At 36.9% G+C, this 22548-nt stretch overlaps 1 protein-coding gene across 5 annotated transcripts in view; it reads right to left on the bottom strand.

Moving 5' to 3' along the window:
- The window catches only part of PDE4D (phosphodiesterase 4D), an 800884-nt gene that overhangs the window by 241538 nt on the left and 536798 nt on the right, over positions 1–22548 (bottom strand). For 4 of the 5 annotated variants that reach the window (XM_031003276.3, XM_004058814.5, XM_055367861.2 and 1 more), the window contains exon 2: positions 4175–4366. In XM_031003276.3, coding sequence (XP_030859136.1) covers positions 4175–4366 — 192 coding nt within the window. Of the gene's footprint in view, positions 1–4174; positions 4367–22548 lie in introns of those variants that run through there. The other variant, XM_055367862.2, reaches the window with a different exon arrangement.

Below are 22548 nucleotides of genomic sequence, written 5' to 3'. Positions count from 1 at the left end.
AGACTAAGCTCATTGGACTTTGGCTTTCTAATCTGTAAAATGGCATAACAATGTCCCTATCAAAAGGACCGTGAGTATATCAAATAAGATAGCTGGTGTGAAAATACTTGGGAAAGTTGATGATATACACACACCATGTATGTTATGATTATTATTACTACCATCTTTATCTGTTTTGTTCTTCAGCTATTTCATTGGTTTCTATTTATAGAGGATAAGATGATGATATCCTATCTACTAGGAAGGGATTATCTTCCTTCTTCTCACTTTCCCAATATAGTAAATAGTTATATTTAAACCTAAAGAGTATTTAAATGTTTTCCAAAACAGTTCAATTAAATAGATAACCACAAACCTTCATTTTAAATACCCTTCATTAGGTACCTACCCTCATTAGGTACTGTTTGTGTTTGAAATTTCTAAGAAAATTTCTCAATAGGAAAGCTTAACTAGAACTATTAATAAGAAATCATCAAGTAATTAAATATATAACATCATCCTCTATAAAGCGCAGTTGAATTATACACATCAGACAGTCTTCATAGCATTATTGTGAACTAGGTAAGGTAAGAAAATTAAAGTTTACACATGGCCATATGAGAATTCAAATTAAGAGAAGGCATAGTCCTTTATGGTGGAAGATATGTGTCGTGTCAGATTAAATGTTGAAATAGTTATTATTTATTCTATTTCCTTTTCCTTTCACAGAAACTTAATCTCCTTGGTAGAAAGAATGCTTTCTAGGAGTTGGTATCAAAGGAATATCTTACTGCTCCAATGTAAATATCCAAGGAGAATGGAAAGCTAAACATGTCAACACATTACTTTTCAGCAAAATATAGTGTTGACTCATGGTCTGATTAAACTCATCATACCTACCTGAGTCTGATCAGATAAAGAACTCTTGAGGCACACAGCAAAATGAGGTATCCTTGAAAGTTTGATTTTGAAATAAAAGCATTTCATATTTAAATATGAAATGCTATAAGGTTTTCATAAAATATATGTATATATTTAATATTTACTAACTGGAGTAGAATGTATGAAAGAAATAATCTATCCCAAACTCAGTTTACTACAATTTAAAAAGGTAGAACACATAACTACATAAATGGACTCCACTAACTCACTGTGAGTTTTCCTCTTTCTTTTGTCAATACCAAGCCTGACTCACCTTTGATGAAGTTGCATTAGATGACTTTCAATTCTGTCATTCGCCTATTTAACATTGTTTATTGTTATCTATAGGGCTGGTCAGTATTCTACTCACCTCTACCCTGTTCCCTTTTTTGATCTGCATAGTGGCTTTTTTAAGCCTTTCTCTTTCTTCTCAAGCTGCCTCAGCCCTCTCTCCTCTGGCTATTGATGGCCGTACCTTCTACTTTTGCATTCATTCATCTGGAGATGGAGGAGTAAAATGTTTAGAGAACTCACGGCTAATATCTCTTAACATTTTACTCCTCCATCTCTAAATTTACATTTCCCTTTTTTTACTCTTCTTCTCCTTCTCCTTCTTCTCTTTTATTCTTCTTCTCCTTCTCCTCCTTCTTCTTCTTTTTTTTTTTTTTTCCAGACACAGTCTTGTCTTCCTCTGTCACCCAAGCTGGACTGCAGTGGCATGATCGTAGCTCACTGCAACCCTGAACTCCCGGGCTCAACCAATCCTCCTACCTCTCCAGAGTAGCTGGGACTAAAGGCATGTGCCACCATGCCCAGCTATTTTTTTGGATTTTTAGTAAGGACAAGGTCTCACTATGTTGCCAAGGCAGGTCTTCTTTGTCCTTCCTAAAGAATACAGTTCTGGTATTTACTACTTTTCCAAGGATAGCCTCCTTACTTTGGCTCATGATCACGTTTTTGTCAGCAACTACAGCTCCATCTTTAAACCCTCTTTCCCCTTGAATTTTTAGTCTCTTTCTATCTCCTGGAGCCTTCCCTCAGCTCAAGTAACCTGAATTCAGAAAAATTCCGCTTGAACCTAATTCTCTGTCAGGCAGCCTTAGTTCTTTCTTCCTACTCCACCCATCAGCCTTTTAAAGAGATGCTTGCATTTGCTCACATTTCCACTTTCAATTCACTCCTTAACCCAGGGGCTCCTAATGCTATTACCTGAATACAACGCACCACTCAACTGTCATTCAAAAACCCAGTAATTATAGAAGGTAACTGTCTATTTCTCCTGGTCCTCTGGACTGTTATTTCTGTTTGCTGTCCCAGTACTTTAACTGTTGTCTTGTTTCCCCTAGCCTTATCATGTACAAACCAATTCATCACCTGTTATCTGTCATGTTTTCTACTCTCTGCCCTTTGTTCCTCATCACCATGTACGTACATCACCATGTACGTACTCATTCACGGACAAAAGTCAGCATTCTCTTTGATTCTCCTTCTCCACTGGCTGTCCCCCAACATACATACATACATCACACACACACACACACACACACACACACACACACACACACACACACACAAAACCATTCTATAAGCCTCTTGCATCTAAACCAGCTCTTTGCTCCACTGCCATCACTCCCTTGACTTAGGTCTTCATCATATTTAGCCTGCCTTACTTCTGTGAATTTCGACATGAAATACTTCCCTGTAGTCACTTCGCTAAGCAATCATTCAACAATAGAGTAATCAAGATGCAATAAAAACAAGAATCTGATCATGCCAAAACTCAGCTAAAAAGCTCTGTGGCTCTCAGGTCCCATAGACTGTATTTGAAATTTTCTTCTCTCTTGCCAGGTTTCGCTATTCACATCAAGCAGATTGTCATTCCCTAGTTCAGCCATAATTTTCCATGCCTCACATTTAGTAAATGTTGTTCCCTTAGCCCCGTATTTTCTGTATCTTTCCCTTGGGTGGAAAACTCTCCATCTCCTCTCTATGTTCCTGCAGTACATTATAAATGCCTCAAGGATTGTGCTCACCATATTTTATTACAACGGTCTAAAATGCCAGACCTCACTGCTCCACAGATTGAGAGCTTTAAATACACCATATTTGCTCAAGAAGCATTCTCATTATGTGTGAATGAATAAATAAGTGTCATGAATTTCAAATCTAAGGAAGTGAGATAAAAATAATGTAAAAATAGGGCCACTAGGAATAGAAAGTTGTTTAGAGATGAAGAAGGGTAGACGTCAATAATACAACTGCTAAAATAGCAACCATAGTTTATATAATTTCATTTCTAGAACCCCATGTAGACCTATTGCAATACAACTGATGCTCTGTTAGAATGGCAAGAGTAACACTAGACACTCAGGGGTCCCATACAGACTAATTCTTATAAGATAAATTGCAGCCTGTTATGAGTTTTTGAGATGGGTGTCATGAAAAGATGGTGAATGTTATTGGACAAATGTATAGACCAAGAGAGAAAGATGAAGATCGATTCTATACAGAGGCAGATGTGCCACAAATGATAGTATAGGTATTGAGTGAGAATAAAGACCTATGTAGAAAAACATGCACACTACCACAAGAATGAAATGCACTGAGAAAATGAGCTAGTGATGGTACAGGATCTGCAAACCTGCTTGTCAGTTTTCATTGTTTTTCAAGCTGTACTATGTCTTAAATGATATTCAAGTCTGTCTAATGTTTTCTGTGCTTGCCTCTCATGATCCTTAAAAGTTGGTTTAATTTTGGCAAAGTCCCACAAAGATTTCTTAAATGATCTGGCAAACCAGTGCTAACATCTGTACATACATCAATTGAACTATATTCAAAATGCTATACAGTCTATTATCACAGGACTTTTCAAATGGAGTTGAAAGCTTTTCAAAATATTAGAAAATATCCACGTAGTTAGGTAGCTAAAACTCAGGCTCTACATAAATATAAGCTAATGATTTAAGTGTTAGTTTCCATTAAAAATTTAATTCTCAGTTTTCCTATAAAGTATTTTCTGGGAAAATAAATACATGCGTGTGTGTGTGTGTGTGTGTGTGTGTGTGTGTGTGTGTGTGTGTGTGTGTTAATCAAGAGTGACAGTGCACTCAAGTCAAATCTACCATTCATTTCTAGCTTGTATAATTTTATTCATATTCTTTCTACATTGGAGAAGAATGATACAGTTGAACAAAAGTCATTAGTTTTATTATGTCATCAGCTCTAGATATAAATTTACTCGGTTTTCTCTCTCTTTGCCTGCCCTTGTACTTACATATCACTGGCAATGGAGGAGTTCCGGGACATAGACTTTGGAGAGAGGTCATAATCGCTGTCGGATCGATACAGGAAGGACTCCCGTCGTTGACTGTGGACAAAATTTGCTTGGAGAATTAGCCCGGATCCTGGGCTGGTCATGGGATCCAAGGGACTCCGTCCCGCAGATGTGCCATTGTCCACATCAAAACTGTAAAGGGAGGAGAAGGAATTATGTTGCTGTGAACATTCACATGTTCATATTTTCACAAAGCATTCAGCGTCAGCTGAGGAATTGACAGTGGAATTAGCAGGAATCAAAATTACAGCTAATTTCTGCCATAAAAATATGATAATATTGAAATACATAAAAGAAAAACACATTGACTTCACATTCTTGTTCTCCTGGATACTGTTGTTAACTGACCAGATACAAGATACAGGTTTTTCCAAACTCTACTTCAGTTAAAAGGGAAACACTCTGCAAAACATAATCTTCTAAGTACAAAATTCCTTTCGGAAAATAACAAATACACAGTAATTCATCAAATATTTGAATTTGATTCAACAAATACCCATTTTGTGCCTAATGCTGTTCTCCCAAACCTGGGCTTCTCCCTCCACACTCCTACCCTATAACATTCATCCAAGCATTAATTTCTATTGTACCCACTTCCTTCCATCCCTACTACCAATATTTTAAATTCAGGTCTCCATCAAATTTCACCTATATTATTATAACAACCTTTATATTAGTGTCTTGAATCCATTTTCCAGTGTCATTCTTCAGTTTAAAACCCTTCAGTAACTTACCATTGCTCTCAGTATGAAGTCAAAATTTCTTTGCTAGTCTGCCAGTCTAACCATCTGCTCTCAATTGCAATTAATTGCCCTCCCAGCCTCAACTTGCAGCCCTCATCTATTGGGTACTTCTTGCTCAACTCATATTGAGGCACTATCTCCTTGTCACAGGCCATCACCACCTCACCTCCTGCTCCCCTAAATAATCAAATCCCCTTTCCCCTGCCTAACTGTCACTCATCCTTGAGACTTAGCCTGCACCTGAAAGGCTACCCTGGTACATCAGACCTTTATGAAAGGCCCTTTCTCTATGCTCCCAAGACACTTTCCCACTCCCTAATGACAGAATTTACAATGAATTGAAAATGTTTTTCACCCAGTCTCCATTCCTAGATTGTGAGCTCTCTACAAATGGAGACTCAGCGTGTTCTTGGCACATTGAAAACTGTGCCCAAGTGTCTTGAGTAAATGATTAAATGAATAAAAGGCACTGTGCTCAGCAATACATATTTTAGAGCTGGGAAAAAATATACACACACAGTTCTTAACGTCATAGTCCTTATAATCTAGATAAACTTTCCACAAAGAACCTTTCTAGTGAAACATCAACCAGTATTAAAATAAAGTCAACTTTCATGTGTTCTTAGAGAGGAGGGTGATAGCTTATGATAGCCCAGCAGGTGTGTGGTTTTAAAGAAAAACTTGTTGAAAGAATAAATAAACATGTGAATTCAAGTTTTGCTGTCATTAATATTTTCCCCATTAGAATCTTTATTCAAACTATTAACTAGCTCATTTTAAAACATTCCTTTATTTTCTTTATTGGAGTCATTAATAAATAGAGTTATGAGTCTAAGATTGGAAGATGTTTCATGGATCACTTTTGAATCTGTGATCAAATAACAGTGGCTCCGAAATAATCCATCAAATAGAAGAGGAAAAACTCATTATCTTGAGCAGCTGTAAATATGTTTTTCCAACTTAAAATTTTCTTAGAATTGTGTCTCTTTATAGATATATTTATTTGGTTCAGGAAGGACAATGAGAGATTGTCAAGTCGAACAGACTCACTTTACAGACGAGGATACCAGGTCCTAGAAAAGTTAATTGACCAGTCACTGAGCTAACTGCATTGAATCATCGATTGTTCCTAAAGTCCTTCCAGCTCTACTGCATGATTGTATAAACCACAAATATATGTGGCACCCAAACAAGGGACATCTGTTTCACCAGAATAGGATAGGCACATATGTATGTGAAACCTTGTCAATTCCCAGGAAGGCTGAAAGGGGAGGATGGTCTCTAATCATTCAATAGACATACATTAGGGATCTTTGGCAAACTCTCCTTGGATATGCTTAAATAGGCATTTATTAAGCACTTAATATGAGTGCATTAAGATACAAAAATAAAGGATGAATGACTAACTCAGGCTGGGATATCTGAGAAGTTTTCATGAAGAGTAGTATTTAAGAAGGTTTTTGAAGGTATTTAGTATACAATTGGAAGACATTAAAAACTTCTAAATAGTGGGGGTTTGGCAAAGTAGATTTCTCTTCTAAGAAGATAGTCATGGCAGCTTTTCAGCATGAGGAGGACCTAGTAATGTGAATGCCTGTAGAAATGTTTATGTTTATTTCCCTTTAATATCAAGATATTCTTATTGCTACACTTTAAAAAAGAAAATACCCTCTCCTTCCTGTGCATGAACAGAAATGTAAGAGATACAGAAGTGTGAGTTTTGGTTTGGTTTTTTTCAGTTCAACTGAGTAAACACCAAATTTGTATAAATCAGTAATTTTTTCTTTAATTATAATTTTTCCAATTAAATCAAGCAAGTCTTAACACTCCACTATAAGTTTTGAAACAAATATTGCTAAATACCTTAAGTCATTTAGATAGTTATGATATTTTTAAATCTTACAACTTTTAAGCCATAATATTAGCACTAAAACCAAAACATTTATTAATAGGTCAGGAAGTGCTTGATATGAGATATTCTAGGGGCTTTAATATTTTTCTTTGTATATTGTAATATAAAAATTTGTCCACTAGATGGAGATCATTTTCTTAAACAAGGAAACTATTTTCTACTGAAGGGTTAAATAACCTTAAAGGCCTAAATTATTTCTTAGGAACTCATGAAAATAACCCTTAAAATGACATCCAAAAAACAAAGTTCACAATGTATACTAAGTAATTATCAATATTGATAAAATTACATTAATCTAATATCAGTATTAGCTTTACAAACATTGAGAATGAAGATCTAAAAATAGTGACTGATATTTTATTGGACTTTTTCTTAAAGAAAAAAATACTTGAGAAGAGTTAATTGAATTTCTGTAACAAATCACTGAGTACTTATTGTATTGGAGTAAAGTAACTTGAGCATCATTAATAGTCTGGGGTTTCACTCTAAATTTTGGCACCACAAGTATTCTCAGAATACGGTTTCTTTTGGGAAGTGAACCTAGGGTCTGAGTTCGTCTGCATAATTTATTTCCATGATATTAAATGCTCTTATAATCAAAATTAATTATCAAGAAAAAGTAATATTACCGAGAATCTCTAGTCTGAAGTATCAGCCAATGTCAGTATTAGTGAATGACTTTATACAAAAAGAGACTTTGTATTTTGAAATATTCATTGAATAAACTTTTACATTACATCCTATGTCCTTAGATCAGCACTTGAATAAGTACAGATATACTACACATTGTCCTTTTCTAGAAAGCACTAAAGTCTAGTCAAGGTAATAGAACATCAAGCAACCAGAGAAAATAAAAGCAGCAAAACAGGTGGCATCTGTATTAAATAGTATATAAATACTAAAACACGAAATTGTATTATATAGGCAATCAGACTATGTGATGTAGACAATGAATGTAAAGGGAATTTAAGAAGTTGCAGGATGTACACCTTTGAAGGAGAGTTAAAAAACGTCCAGCCAGAGTAGAGCTGGGGTTGGGGGTGGAGGCCATCCAGCAAAAGTGAAGCCACAAAAACAAAACCAAGAAGGAATGAATAAGGCATGTATATAAAACAGGACATTTAGTGTCTGGCTAAATTTGAGGCTTGGTATTAAAGAATAGTGGGGACCTATAAAAATGGCAATTTTGTACAGTTCAACTTAACAGGTAGGGATGGATGTGTTTATGGAAAGCTGGGCCAAGGAGTGTCAGCAGAAGCTTGTTATAAAGACTTACGTGGAAACACACAAATCAACTTTTAACATTGAAATCTCAGGGGAGTAAGATGAGGAAGACCAGTATTTGTTAAAATAAACATGTTGCTTTTGCAACAAATAAAAGGTAGAAAACAGAGTAGAGGCTGAGCACAGTAGCTCATGCCTGTAATCCCGACACTTTAGAGGCACACGTGGGAGGATCGCTTGAGACCAGGAGTTCAAGGTTACAGTGACTGATCGTGTCACTGCACTCCAATCTAGGCGACAGAGCATGACTCTGTCTCAAAAAAAAAAAAGACAAAAAACAGAGTTAAAAAAAGGAGAAAAATAAATGTTTTAACTACAAGAGGACCCCCAAAAAGGCTTGTTCATTAAATACTTCAAATATTAGAACTAGGGGGTTTGCCTTGAGTAGGGAGGTTAGTTGTGGATTTTAAAAGGCAGTACATTTTTACTCAGTAGGTAGTAAGTAAACTGAGAATTAGACACTTACTTAACTTTCTGAAAGTTAGCCTAATTAGTCAGTTTGGGCTGAAATTATAGATGGCTTCAAATAAGCTAGTTATCTTTGAAACATAATTTTATCAATAGTCCACATCGTGGTGTTATGAATAAAACAAGAAGGTGATGAAGGATAAGGTAGCCCTAACCTTAGATGCTGGTATCAAAATGATCAGTTGTGAATTTTCCAAAGACATTCTTTAGAAAACACTTGGATGTGGTGAATTCTCTTTTGACTCACAGCCAATTAGATGGAGCCCAAGCAAAAAACTAGCAGAAGTTTGAAAAAGTAACTAAAGGATTGGGGAGAGTAAAAATAACCAAGTTTAATGATGATGGTGGCAATAATAATAATGTTAATAACAATAAAACTTCTGGAGCACTTTCCATGTTCCAGGCACTGTGCTTTGCATATATTATCTCATTTAATCCTCACAATAACCCTTTGAAGTAGGCACTGTATTTTCCATTCGACCATGGGGACTCTGAGGCATAGACAAGTGACTCTATGTTAAGTAGTATGCTCAAGCTCATAAGTGGGTTTTAAACTCAAGCTGTCTGATTCTAAGGCTGGGGAGAATGGACTCTGTTTACACCTCTATTATGAAGTTTCATTAAAAAAAATACAAGAATACCTTTTAGCTTCCTCACCTGCATGGAACTTTTGAAAGTAACATTCTGATTAACTTACAGGTGACGCATGCAAAGGCTAATTCTGAGACTAAATTTTCATATGGGGCTGGGTGTGGTGGCTCATGCCTATAATCCCAGCACTTTAGGAAGCCAAGGCTGGTGAACTGCTTGAGCCCAGGAGTTCAGGGCCAGCCTGGGCAACATGGTGAAACACCATCTTTACAAAAAATTTTAAAATTACCGCTTATCTGTAGTCCCAGCTACCCCAGAGGTGGAGGCAGGAGGATCACCTGAACTAAGGAGGTCGAGGCTGAAGTGAGCCGTGATTACGTCACTGCACTCCAGCTTGGGCGACAGAGTGAGACTCTGTCTCGAAAAAAAAAGTTTTCATATGACCCAACATTTTGGAATTTGCCAAATCCCCAGATTTTTCCAATTCTGAACATAACAGTAGGGTGTAAAAAAGTCTTTGCTGTAACCCATTCGGTGGGTTTCTTTATAGCATTTGAGATTTCATTTGGAATTAAGGAAGGGTCAGTCGGTCTGCAAAAGGGCTTAGCAAATGGAACTAAGTGAGGCACTTTCTTGTTCCACATGTTTGCTTCCCTTAATGCAATTTAAGAAGGCACACAATTCTTAAAAGAGATAACTTTTGCCAGAAGGCAGTTTTGGAGGAGGAATGATATAGCTATATTTGGTCTCCCATGAGGGGGCAGTAACAGTAATGACCAGCTGGCCTGCTGCTTTCAGAAGTGTTAAAGAATGTGTGTGGCTAGCACTACTCACGACCATTTACTCCACAGACCCATCCTTTTCTATGGAACCAGCCCCCTACAAGAAACAAAGAGAAGTCGGACAAACTGAGGAATGAACTAATTACTCCCAGTTCTCCACACTGTTCCATTTCAGTGGAATTACTGGATGGTAATACAGTTCCAATCTACCTTTCATCCACGCTCTCAACTGCTGGCATACTTTGTGTCTACTGACCTTGTAATTGTTTGTCTGCTGAAGGTCATTTCTCATCTTTTTGGCCTTTTGCTAGACACTGCTTCCCTAGTTTAAACTTTTCAATTTATTTTTGACCATGATATGGGCCCTCTCCTGAGCCAGAGTCCTGCTACTGTGCTGAGTAAATAGCTTTCCTCATCTATCCTAGCCATCAGGACCTTATACTTAGCACTGACCCCCAGTATGAAGCCCAAAGTGGGTGGGGCAATGAGGGCCTCAGTGGAGCAGCTGCTAAGGAACCTCTATCAATAGCAGCCTGCATTACCGAAGCATCTATGAAGGCCACTCACAGGGAAGATCTTGCTGAATGTCGCTGGGAATCCTGGGAGCCATCACTGAAGCCAGGACCATCTGAGAGCTGCCTTTTTCACTACATAGTAAGAACAATGGCACATAGAAAATATTGACCTACCAAAAATGTTCCTGTTAAGATGTTTATTTAAGAGTTAGAAAACACGGGTTAAATTTGAAATCTTGGTTCAGCCACTTCCTATTTGGGTGCTCTAGGGCAAGTTACTGTACTTTCTAGGCTTTCACTGCTGATAAAGATAATTACAGTACCTAGCTCTAGGGCCATTATAAGGATTAGAAGAGAAAATGTTTGGAAAGCATTCACCACATTGCCTGGCAGCTAGTACACTCCCATTATTTAGCAGCTATTGTTTTTCATTTTTATTACTCTTTTTCTCCCAGGGGGATCTTCATCTAGGTCATTCTCTTTATTTGAACACATGGCTTTGGGAAGAACCTAAAGGGAGAGATGAAAGAGGAAGAGAACTGAGGGCCAAATCACCTGAATCAGCCCTTGCAATCAATGAGGTGACAGATGCTGGAGCCAGATTGCTCTAAAAGTTTCAGCTGCTTTTATGTCTCCACCCAACTCCATAATTCCAGTGTGATAACATCCGGGGAGGGTGGAGACTGCTGATCTTTTTCTAGATATTCCTCACTGAGGAGAAAGAATAATTTCCTACCAGGAAGTGTGGAAGGCTTGGAGGTCCCAACAACCTAGGTGGGGTTCCAGCTGAATATAATGAGCAGAAACAGTCCTTCGGACCTCAGGTCTCCAGACACAGGGTGTAGCTTGGGGACCTCAGGTCACAATTATACTGCTGTTTATATTCCTGTACTCCACTCTCCCCTGTGTATTGTAGCTCATGCTGTTAGCCAACACATTGGAACTCATTTTGATGCTTTGCCCTCAAGCGGAGGGGAGGCTTACCCTTGAGCTTAAGGGGAGAGTAACTGTAACTGGATGATTACATACATTTTTCCCTCTTTATAATATTAAATATTTTACCCATTGTTATCAATATCACAAGGTTATGAAGCTCGTTTCTAATCAATGCCACTGATACTTCTCTATTGCAAATTTCTCTGCAGGTCAAATAGCTTCTCTGAAGTAAACAAAATAATGATTTGCAAAATTCACCATTTTAATATTTACTTTTCTCTGATTATCTATGGAGATGAGACTGTAGAAACTAGCATTTTACAGTGATATGCACAGATGGCAATCTTTCCCAATCAATCATAAAACTGCATATTAAATTTAAGTAGGATACCCGGAGAAGGCATGATATTTAGCTACTTTACAAGATTACACAGCTAAATTATACTACACATGTTAGCTTGTATAATATATATATTTGCACAGAGTTAAGATATTTAACAGACACGTTTTACCCTTTGTTTTCACAGATGATTTTTATAAACAAAAGCCCGGGGCTGGGCATGGTGGCTCACACTTGTAATCCCAGAACTTTGGGAGGCTAAGGGGAGTGGATTGCTTGAGCTCAGGAGTTCAAGACCAGCCTGGGCAACATGATGAAACCCTGTTTCTACAAAAAAAAAAAAAAAAAAAAAAAGCCAGGCACGATGATGGCACAAGCCTGTGGTGCTGAGGCAGGAGAATCGCTTGAGCCCAGGAGGCTGAGGCTTCAGTGAGTCTAAATCATGCCACTGCGCTCCAGTCTGGGTAACATAGTGAGATCCTGTCATACACACACACATACACACACACACACACACACACACACACACACTGGTACAAAGATGAAGGGTATATGCTTACTTATGAGTAAAACATTAGGTGATATCTGGAAATATACAACATATGTTTCTGGCTTGTCAGTGACACTCCCAAGTAACACAGGGCAATAAAGAGATTCAAGATGGAAATGATAGCATGAGTTTGATGTCTGGACTATAAATGAAAGAGGATAAGCTGGACTTGCTTAGCACACTTTTGACACAATGATATGATAAAAGGCCAATTTTTCTGAAAAGTATTTATTAGGCCAGTGTTATGGACTGAATCTTGTTTCCCCTATAATTCATATGTTGAAGCCTTAATCCCCAATGGTTACATGAGGTTGAGGTTGAGGTTAAATCTATCTTGTTTCCCCTAGAATTCATATGTTAAATGAGGCCATATGGATGAGGCCCTAATCCAATAGTGCTGGTGTTCTTATAAGAACAGAGAGAGACACAAGAGCATTCTCTCTTCACCATGTGAGGACAGAGTGAGAAAGCAGCCATCTGTATGTAGGAAGAGAGCCCTCAACAGGAACCAAATCAGCCAATCTTGGTCTTGGACTTCTCAGCATCCAGAATTGTGAGAACATTTCTGTTTAGGCCACCAGTCTAGGGTACTTTGTTATGCGGCCTGAGTTGACTAAGGCAACCAGAAAGCCCCAACCAAAAATTGTTTTACTTGAAGTTTATACATTACTTTTTAATGACTATTAAGAAAAATTTTCTTAACTGAAACTCTCCCTAAGAAAGCATCTCAAATTATTGCCAAGACCAATGCCATGAAATTTTCCCCCTAAATTTTCTTCTAGGTTTACAGCTTCAGGTGTTATAATTAAGTCTTTAGAGTGGATTTTTTGTGTATGATTTAAGATAAAGGTTTAGTTTCATTCTTTTGCATGTGAATATCTAGTTTTCCCAATATCATTTTCCAATACCATTCAAGACTTTTCTTCATTGTATATTCTGGACATCCTTGTCAAAGATCAGTTGACTGTGTATGTGTGAGTTTATTTCTTGGCTCTATTCTGTTCTATTGGTTTTATGTCTGTCTTTATGCCAGTACCACATTGTTTTGATTACTGTCACTTAGTAATATGTTTTGAAATCAGGAAGTGTGAGATCTCCAGATATTTTGTTCTTTTTCAAGATTGTTTTGACTATTCAGCCTTTTGTGGTTTCTTATGAATTTGAAGACTGCTTTTCTATTTCTATAAAAAATACCATTGGGATTTTGATGGAGATTACATTGGACATTGTGGACATTTTAACAATATTGTTTCCTAATCCATGGCAGCATCAAAGCATAAGCAAAAAAAGCAAAAATAGGCAAGTGGGACTACATCAAAATAAAATGTTTCTGCACAGCAAGGGAGAAAACACAGTGAAAATACAACCTACAGATTAGGAGAAAACATTTGCAAACCATATATCTGATATGGTATTAATATCTACAATACATAGGAGCTCCTACAACTCAATAGCAAAACCCCCCCAAAACCCAATTGAAACCCCTCAAAATTAAAAAAACCCAATGAAAGAAATGGACGTTTCTCCAAAGAAGACAAAAAATGGCAAACAGGGATATGAAAAGATGCTCAACCTCACTAATCATTAAGGAAATGCAAAGGAAAACCACAATGAGATATTGCTTCACTCCTGTTAGGATGGCCATTATTGAAAAAAAAAACCTGTTGGCAAGGACATACAGAAATTGGAATCCTTATGTACTGATGGTAGGACTGTAAAGTGATGCCACTACTATAAAAAACAGTATGGAGGTTCCTCAAAAAATTAAAAACAGAACTACCATATGATCTACCAATTCAACTTCTGGGTATTTATCCAAAAAATTGAGATCAGCATGTCAAAGAGATATTTATATTCCCATATTCATTTATGTATATTCACAATACCAAGATGTGGAAACAATCTAAATATCCATCAATGAATGAATGGATTAAAAAATGTGGTATCTACATACAATGGAATATTATTTAGCCTTAAAAGAAGGATATCCTGTCATATGCTACAACATGGATGAATTTTGAGGACATTATGCCAAGTGAAATAAGTCAGTCACAGAAAGATAAATATTGCATGATCCCTCTTATATGAGGGATTTAAAGTAGTTGAACTCATAGAAGCAGGAAGTAGCATGGTGGTTGCTGGGCCTGGGTGGAGGGAGAAATGGAGAGTTGTTGTTCAATGTGTATCATTTAATCATGCAAGATGAATAAATTCTAGAGATATGCTGTACAACATTGTGCTAACAGCTAATAATAATGTACTATACACTTAAAATGTAAGAGGGTAGATCTCATATTATGTGTCTTTGTTTTTAGCACAATAAAGCAACTTTTTCAAAAAGGATCTCAAATGGCCCTAACATGAGGCCATGGTATTTGGACTCTTGAGGCAAAGCCTGCAGTAGCAGTCTGAGGTTCATATTTGCAGTAATTACCTAGAAATAATGAGAACTTCAAGTAGTAAACATACACATTCAATCAGAATACGTGCTGACAATGGGAAGCGGAAAGTGTCTTTTTTTTTGGTAGTCATTGGGAGGCCTTAATTTGTCGGGCAATTTCATGCAGGTGTCACTGTGATTGAGAATAAAACAAGTAGGGATTTATTTCTTCCCTTACGTCCTATTATCATGTGCTGACCACTAACTAAGAGTATGGAGGGAAGAGCAGAAAAGCACATGCTCTCCAGGCCAGGCTGGACCTGAGAGTCAGCTGTAGTCCCACAGGAATAACTCAGTTTTATTTTCCTTGTACTGCTCACAGCAGGTTACTACCAATCTTTCACTTTCTAAGATCACTTCTAAGATGCTATATTTCCAAAATGCACTCTTTCTCAAAATGTGGCTTCATCAAGCTAAAGTCCAAAGAGGAATAGCGTCTTGTTAACAAAGTGGGGCTCAAGATGGATTAAAGACCTAAATGTAAAAGCTAAAGGTATAAAAACCCTGGAAGATAACCAAATAAATACCACTTTGAACATAGGAACTGGCAAAGATTTCATGATAAAAATGCCAAAAGCAATTGCAACAAAAGCAAAAATTGACAAATGGAACTTAATTAAACTAAAGAGCTTCTGCACAGGAAAAAAAACACAACTATTAACAGAGAGTAAACAGATAACCTACAGAATGGGAGAAAATGTTTGCAAATTGTATTACCTGACAAAAGTCTAATACCCAGAATCTACAACGAAATTAAACGAACATTCAAGCAAAAACCAAACCGCCCCATTAAAAAGTGGGCAAAGGACATGAACATTTTTCAAAAGAAGGCATACTTATGGCCAATAAGTGTATGAAAAAATGCTCAATATCACTAATCATTAAAGAAATACAAATCAAAACCACAGTGAGATACCATTTCATACCAGTCAGAATGGCTATTACTAAAAAGTCAAAAAATAACAGATGCTGGCAAGGTTGCAGAGAAAAGGAAATGCTTATATACTACTGGTTAGAATGTAAATTATTAATAGTTCAACCATTGTGGAAAGCAGTGTGGTGATTCCTCAAAGAACTAAAAACAGAACTACCATTCAACTCAGCAATCAAACTACAGGGTATATACCAAAAGGAATATAAATCATTCTACCATAAAGATACATACATGCATGTGTTAATTACAGCCCTATTCACAATCACAAAGACATGGAATCAAACTAAATGTCCATGAATGATAGACTGGATAAAGAAAAATCTGGTACATATATACCATGGAAAACTATGCAGCCATAAAAAGGAATGAGATCATGTTCTTTGTAGGAACATGGATGGAGCTGCAGGCTATTATTTTTAGCAAACTAATGCAGGAAAAGAAAACCAAATACTGCATGTTTTCACTTATAAGTGGTAACCAAATAATGAGAACACACAGACAGAAAGAGAGGAACAATAGACACTGGGGCCAACTTGAGGATGGAGGGTGGGAGGAGGGAAGAGGATCAGAAAAAAAATACTAACTGTCAGGTACTATGCTTAGCACCTGGGTGACAAAATAATATGTATACCAAACCCCCGGGGTCACAAGTTTACCTATATAACAAACCTGCACATGTACCCCTAAACCTAAAATAAAAGTTAAAATATTAACAACAGAAAAAAAAAAACAAGCAAGCAAAGAAAAATACCCAAGGTAGTGTTGCGGGGTGTTTCTGTCTTTATTTATTGTTTCTATGACATAGAGCAAGTAAAATTGCTTTAATAAGCCCACTTTGAAACATTGATATTTTAATGATGTGCCCTGCTACTTCTCCAGCCACCCACCCACATTTATTCTTTGTATTGCAGACAGAGCGATCCTCCTAAAATGTAAGCCCATTCTCGCCAAGTTCCTGCTCATTATCCCATAATGGTGTCCTATTTTATTCAGAGAAAATACTACGTTCTCTCAATGGTTTAAGGCCCTCAGTGACCTGGTCCCTGGTGCCTCTCTAATCTCATCTTTACCTACATCTCTCCCTCTTGTTCACTCTGCTCAGCCTCTTGGTCCCTAGCTGTCCTTGAAGCACTGTGCATACTCCCTCCCCAGGGCCTTTGGATTTGCAGTTCTCTTTGCCTGGCATATTCTCTCTAGAGATATCAGCTCAATGTTACCTTCATGAGATATTCCCATACTGGCCTGTTTAAAACTGGCACCCCTAACCTCCTAACCTTTTTTTTTTTTAAACAAACAAACAAAAAACCTTCCTTACTCTTAATTTTTCTCCATCGCATTTAACAGCTTCTGATGAACTTTGTTTTTTACTTATTTTATCATCTTACTCACCCCATTAGAATATAAGCTCCACAAGTGCAGAGATTTTTTTTAAAAATCTACTTTGTTCGTTAATGTGTCCCCCAGCAGGTACAACAGTGCCTCACACATACGAGTTGCTCAATAAATGTTTGTATTGTGAATACGTGGATATCTTTAGATGCAGCAGTACTTTTTCTATCCTGGTTATCATTTACCATGGTTATCTGTGTAGTTCTACTTTAAATAAACTTCATAACTATTTTTTAATTTAGCTAGGAATTGGCCACTTATTTAAAGAAATAGATTAATCAGATTGATTAGCACATTTGAAGAAATAATCTGGAACATCTCTAAGAAGGCATTTTAACGGGGGTTATTTTGAATATCCTTCTGTTTGAACACCAGTCAGCCATGCAATCAGGGGTGGGATCAAGGTTTTGTGGTACATGAAGATTATACAATTATAAGAGTCTGCTTTCAGAAAAATAATACAAAAAAATCTTATTTTTTTGAATTTTACAAAACCTAAAACTATGTGCAGCTGCTAGTACCACTTCTTACAACTTGAAAGGGAACCAGGCCAGTGAGAAGCTCTTAGCTTGATCTTCATTAGTTTCACACAGATCTGCATCTGAGGTAATTACATATCAGGAAAGAATAAGAAAAGAAATTGGATGGGTGAAAATAAAAATTTAGCACCTTATATTATTACTTAATTAATTATGTGTTTTTTGAGATGGAGTTTTGCTCTTGTTGCGCAGGCTGGAGTGCAATGGCGCGATCTCAGCTCACTGCAACCTCCGCCTCCCGGGTTCAAGTGATTCTCCTGCCTCAGCCTCCCGAGTAGCTGGGATTACAGGCAGGCGCCACCATGCCTGGCTAATTTTGTATTTGGGGTTTCTCCATGTTGGTCAGGCTGGTCTCGAACTCCCGACCTCAGGTGATCCGCCTGCCTCAGCCTCCCAAAGTGCTGGGATTATAGGCGTGAGCCACCGTACCCAGCTGCACCTTCTATTTTCTTAAGAGATAAATTGTTATTAGTTTTTTTTCCATTCCTTTTTATTCTTTCCCTCCCTCCCTATCACCTCCCTCTCTCCCTCCCTCTCTATTTTCAATACCCAAATTTTCAAAGCTTACTCATAATTCTCAAAATTTCTCTTGTTATTTGCACGTGATTATTTTTCCCAGATCACTGAGTGTCACCTAGTCCTGGGGAATGGGGAGTGATTCCACTAGGTCAGATATTGAACCCACTTTGAAAAGGGGTGATCTTCAAACCATACCTGTCTCCCAAGATATTACAATTTTCTTTTTGAGGGGTGGGTTTTAAAAATGTGATCCTCAATCACATTCCTGGCTATTTGGGTATTTAGGCTTACTAAAAATTAATCTCCAAAAGATTTTATTGACTAAGAATGATTGAATGATAAATCCTTTGTAGAAATACTTAGCCTTAAATATTATGTGTTAAGTATGTTAAATAAGTCTAGGTAAGATTATAACAGAAAACAAAAAAGTAATAGTTCTACTATAATTGCCTTTAAAATACAACCAAATTCTGATTCTTTTAGCCTAATGGATACGAAAACTCATATACCATGTTTTTCCTCTGGGTTTGCACTCTCCATCAAACAGGTCAGGAAACCATTCACCAGCCCTACTATTAAATCTATTTTGGAGAAGTGATATTATTCAGTTTCCAACCTCAACAATCCAAACAGATGGGTTTTCTGCCTTAATGGGGCTTGAATGAATGGAGAAGGGCTTCAGAGGGTTGTGTGGCCTGAATTACAGACAATTTTTTCAATCTTACTGGGCAAAGCAATGATAAGAATATTATCTTATGATGGCCATAAACAATCACTCGCCTCTTCAATTCTTTTAAAATATATAGTGGAGAATAAAAAAAGATATGTCTCATTATGTGTCTCATTGTATAATAAGTACACTGAGATTAGCTTTCTCTCATGATTTCTTATATTGGGTGAATTATGTATGGTTAAAAATTATCTTTTAAAAGTTTTAAGATGTTGGATGGGCTACCACAGAGGTAGCAGGATCTACTTCAACAATGATTTTATAGAGTGAAGAAACATTTTCATGTTTCCTTGAAATGGAATCTGGCTGAAGACAAAATGACCTTGGGAAAGCATAGAATTCAATAATCAGGACTGTGAGTATAGGAAATTCTGCTTGTTGTCTACCATATTCCATTCTCTGCCTGTTCCTGGGCATAAAAGAAGTTCTCGTTCCCTTGCAATTAGATTTGGCCAAGTGACTAGATGTGAGCAGAAATATTGCATGCCACTTTCAGGACTGGCTCATAGCTCCTCCCACATGCTTATCTTGATGTTCTTTTTCTGCCAGCTGGATGCTAAAGATGCTGATGCGTGAAGGATGGTAGAAACAGAAGGTGGGAGAATCCTGGTCCGTGACTGAGAGCAAGGAGAGCTGCCACATCCTCCTAAACACCATCCTAGAACACTACTTGATGAAGAATGAGTTTATTTTTTAAGTCATTTAATTTGGGGGCTTATTTGGTTAGCACAATAACATTCAACACAGTGCGTTCCATCAAAGTAAACTGGAAAGTACGTTCCATCAAAGTAAACTGGAAAGTATGTACTGAAAGTACATTAAACTTTCAAATGTCTCACATTCAATCTATCTCTGGCCCAAGTGAAACCATCTATGTCTTTACTTCTACCACCTTCACACTTCATTTAGGTTTTTTGTTTTGTTCCCTTGATCTTCCTTGGTTAACAGATATTTTCCTTATGACATTTCTCATTACCTAAGTGCTTAAGAGATGTTAGAGAATAAGTCTATAATCATCACACACAGTTGTGATTGTTGTGTAAAGTGAAAGCCAGTCCGGTTCTGTTCTGCCTTAACAACAATCAGCAAAGTTACAGAGGATCAGCTCAAGTGTGAGCCTGACACATGAATTTGTCTCTGGATTACAGAAGACACACAGGACCGAGATTAACAAACACTCAGGATTTACACCTGTGCTTCACTTCAGCCAATGAGATTTCAGAAGTACCAGATCGAAATAGGCTTCCCTTAAGACGTCAAAGCATTGCAACAAAAACAAAAACAGGCAAATGGGACTATATTAAAACCAAAAATCTCTACATAGCAAAGAAAATAATCAACAGAGTGAAAAGACAACATGTTAAATGGGAGAAAATATTTGCAAAATATATATCTGACAACAGACTAATATCCAGAATATGCCAAGAACTCAAGTTAACAGCAAAAACAAAACCAAACCAAACCCAAATAATCCCATCAAAAAGTGGACAAAGGACATGAAGACATTTCTCAAAAGAAGATATAAAATGACCAACAGGTATATAAAAAGTACTCAACATTACTAATCATCAGGGAACTATAAATCAAAACCACAGTGAGGTATCTTACCTTAGAATGGCTACTATTAAAAGACCAAAAAAAAAAAAAAAAATAGATGCTGGTGAGGAAGTGGAGAAAAGGGAATTCTTAGTTGGTGGGAATATAAATTAATATGGCCATTATGGAAAACAGCATAGAGATTTCCCAGAAAACTAAAAGTAGAACTATTATACAATCCAGCAATCCCCCTACTGGGTGTCTATCTAAAGGAAAGGAAATCTGTATATCAAAGGGATACCTGAACCCCTATGTTTATTGCAGCACTATTCACAATAGCTAAGATATGGAATCAACCAAAGTATCCACCAACAAACAAACCGATAGAGAAAATACATATATATATATATATATACACACACATACACATACAATGGAATACTATGCAGCCATAAAAAGAGCAAAATCCTGTCATTTGCAGCAACATGAATTGACCTGAATGTTAAGCAAAATAAGCCAGGCATAGAAACACAAATATGGCATGTTCTCACTCATAAGCGGGTGCTAAAAAAAGTTGATATCATGAAGGTAATAGAATGATAGCTACCAGGAGGAGGGGAATGAAGAGAGGTTGGCTAAAGTATGCAAACATACAGCTGGATAGAAGAAATAAGTTACAATGTGTGATAGCAGAGTAGGGAGATTATAGTTAAGAATAATGTATCATATATTTCAAAATAGCCAGAAGAAAGAAATTGAAATTATTGCACTACATAGAAATGATAAATGCCCAAGGTGCTGGATACCCTAAATAATTTGTCTCAGTCATTATACATCCTATTTATGTAACAAAATATCCCATTATCCTATGTACAAATATTGTGAATTAATTATTTTAAAATTCTGTTAAAAAACAAAAATTAGGCTTGCCTTATTCAAAATGTTATTCCGAAGCAAAATGACATTTTGAATGTGCACACTTCTAGGGAAATGGTTCAGAGTCTATAGAAAAATTCTAGAAATATTTCACAATTTATCCAAACCCAGACTAGAACCACTCTTCACTGTTGCCTAGCTCATTTGCAGTGGAATCAGGATGAGTTGGTTCAGACTGGCAATGTCGTAGGTTGAATCAGATGCCTAAGACTATTCCTGTTCTGAACTCATAGGCTAAATGCCTTTCTAGAGCCAAATGTTCCTCTCTAGAAGAAGGAAAGGATATTACCTGGGGCATCCTCTTGCCAATATAGCACTCTCCTCAAATTTGAGCCCTCTTTCTCTGAGCTTCGGTGTATTTCTGGTATAAGAAATATTGCATTGCCACCTTAGAGATCAAACTCAAAGGATTAATAGATCCTGAGGGTGATAGAGTAGGTCATAGAAAAGAGATACCTATCCATTCCACAAATGCTCATCAACTACCTACTCTAGCCACTCTGGGAGGAATAATGAAGCTCATTGAGAAGACGTAAGGATGGTAGTAGTCACACTGATCTTCTGCTCCAAAATTAATTCGGGGTTTTCCTTCCCCTCAGGATGACCAAATTCATGGTGAGGCTATTCATAAATCCTGTTGACTTGCCAGGTCCACAGCCAAGATAAATGCACAGCTGTTTTCTAAAGGCATTTGACCTCTTCTCTAATCACCTCAAGTTGAGAAGCAATGTTCATTGCTGACTTTCTTTGTTTTGACATTAACTATGTTCTCAAATAAAAAATCAAGTTTTACTTCTTCAGCCGTTAAAATTTCTCTCATTTTTATGAAGTAATATTTCTCAAACATTTGAATATATTCATCCATTTTTGTGCCACTTCATCTATTTTCTAGATAGATTATGATATTCAATTATGTGTATTTTGTCTTTCTTTTTTCTTTTTTTGTAGAATTTATTCGATATAATCTTGGCTCCGATTTTATTTCCCACTTATCCTCTTTTAAAAAATGACTTATGCTTTTTTAATGAGGAGTCCAAAATGGCACACAGAACTCTAAGTACAGTGTAAACAAGGCCATCTGTAATGAGAAAGCCATTCAATTCAGCAAAGATTTTTCTAACCAGCTATACATAGTCATGACAGAATCCTCAGATTTAGTGTTTCCTAGTA

Source organism: Gorilla gorilla, chromosome 19, assembly GCF_029281585.2.
Source record: "Gorilla gorilla gorilla isolate KB3781 chromosome 19, NHGRI_mGorGor1-v2.1_pri, whole genome shotgun sequence".
Classification (NCBI taxonomy): domain Eukaryota; kingdom Metazoa; phylum Chordata; class Mammalia; order Primates; family Hominidae; genus Gorilla; species Gorilla gorilla.
The sequence above is the reverse complement of the archived record's forward strand: the minus strand, read 5'-3'. Positions and strand labels throughout refer to the sequence as shown.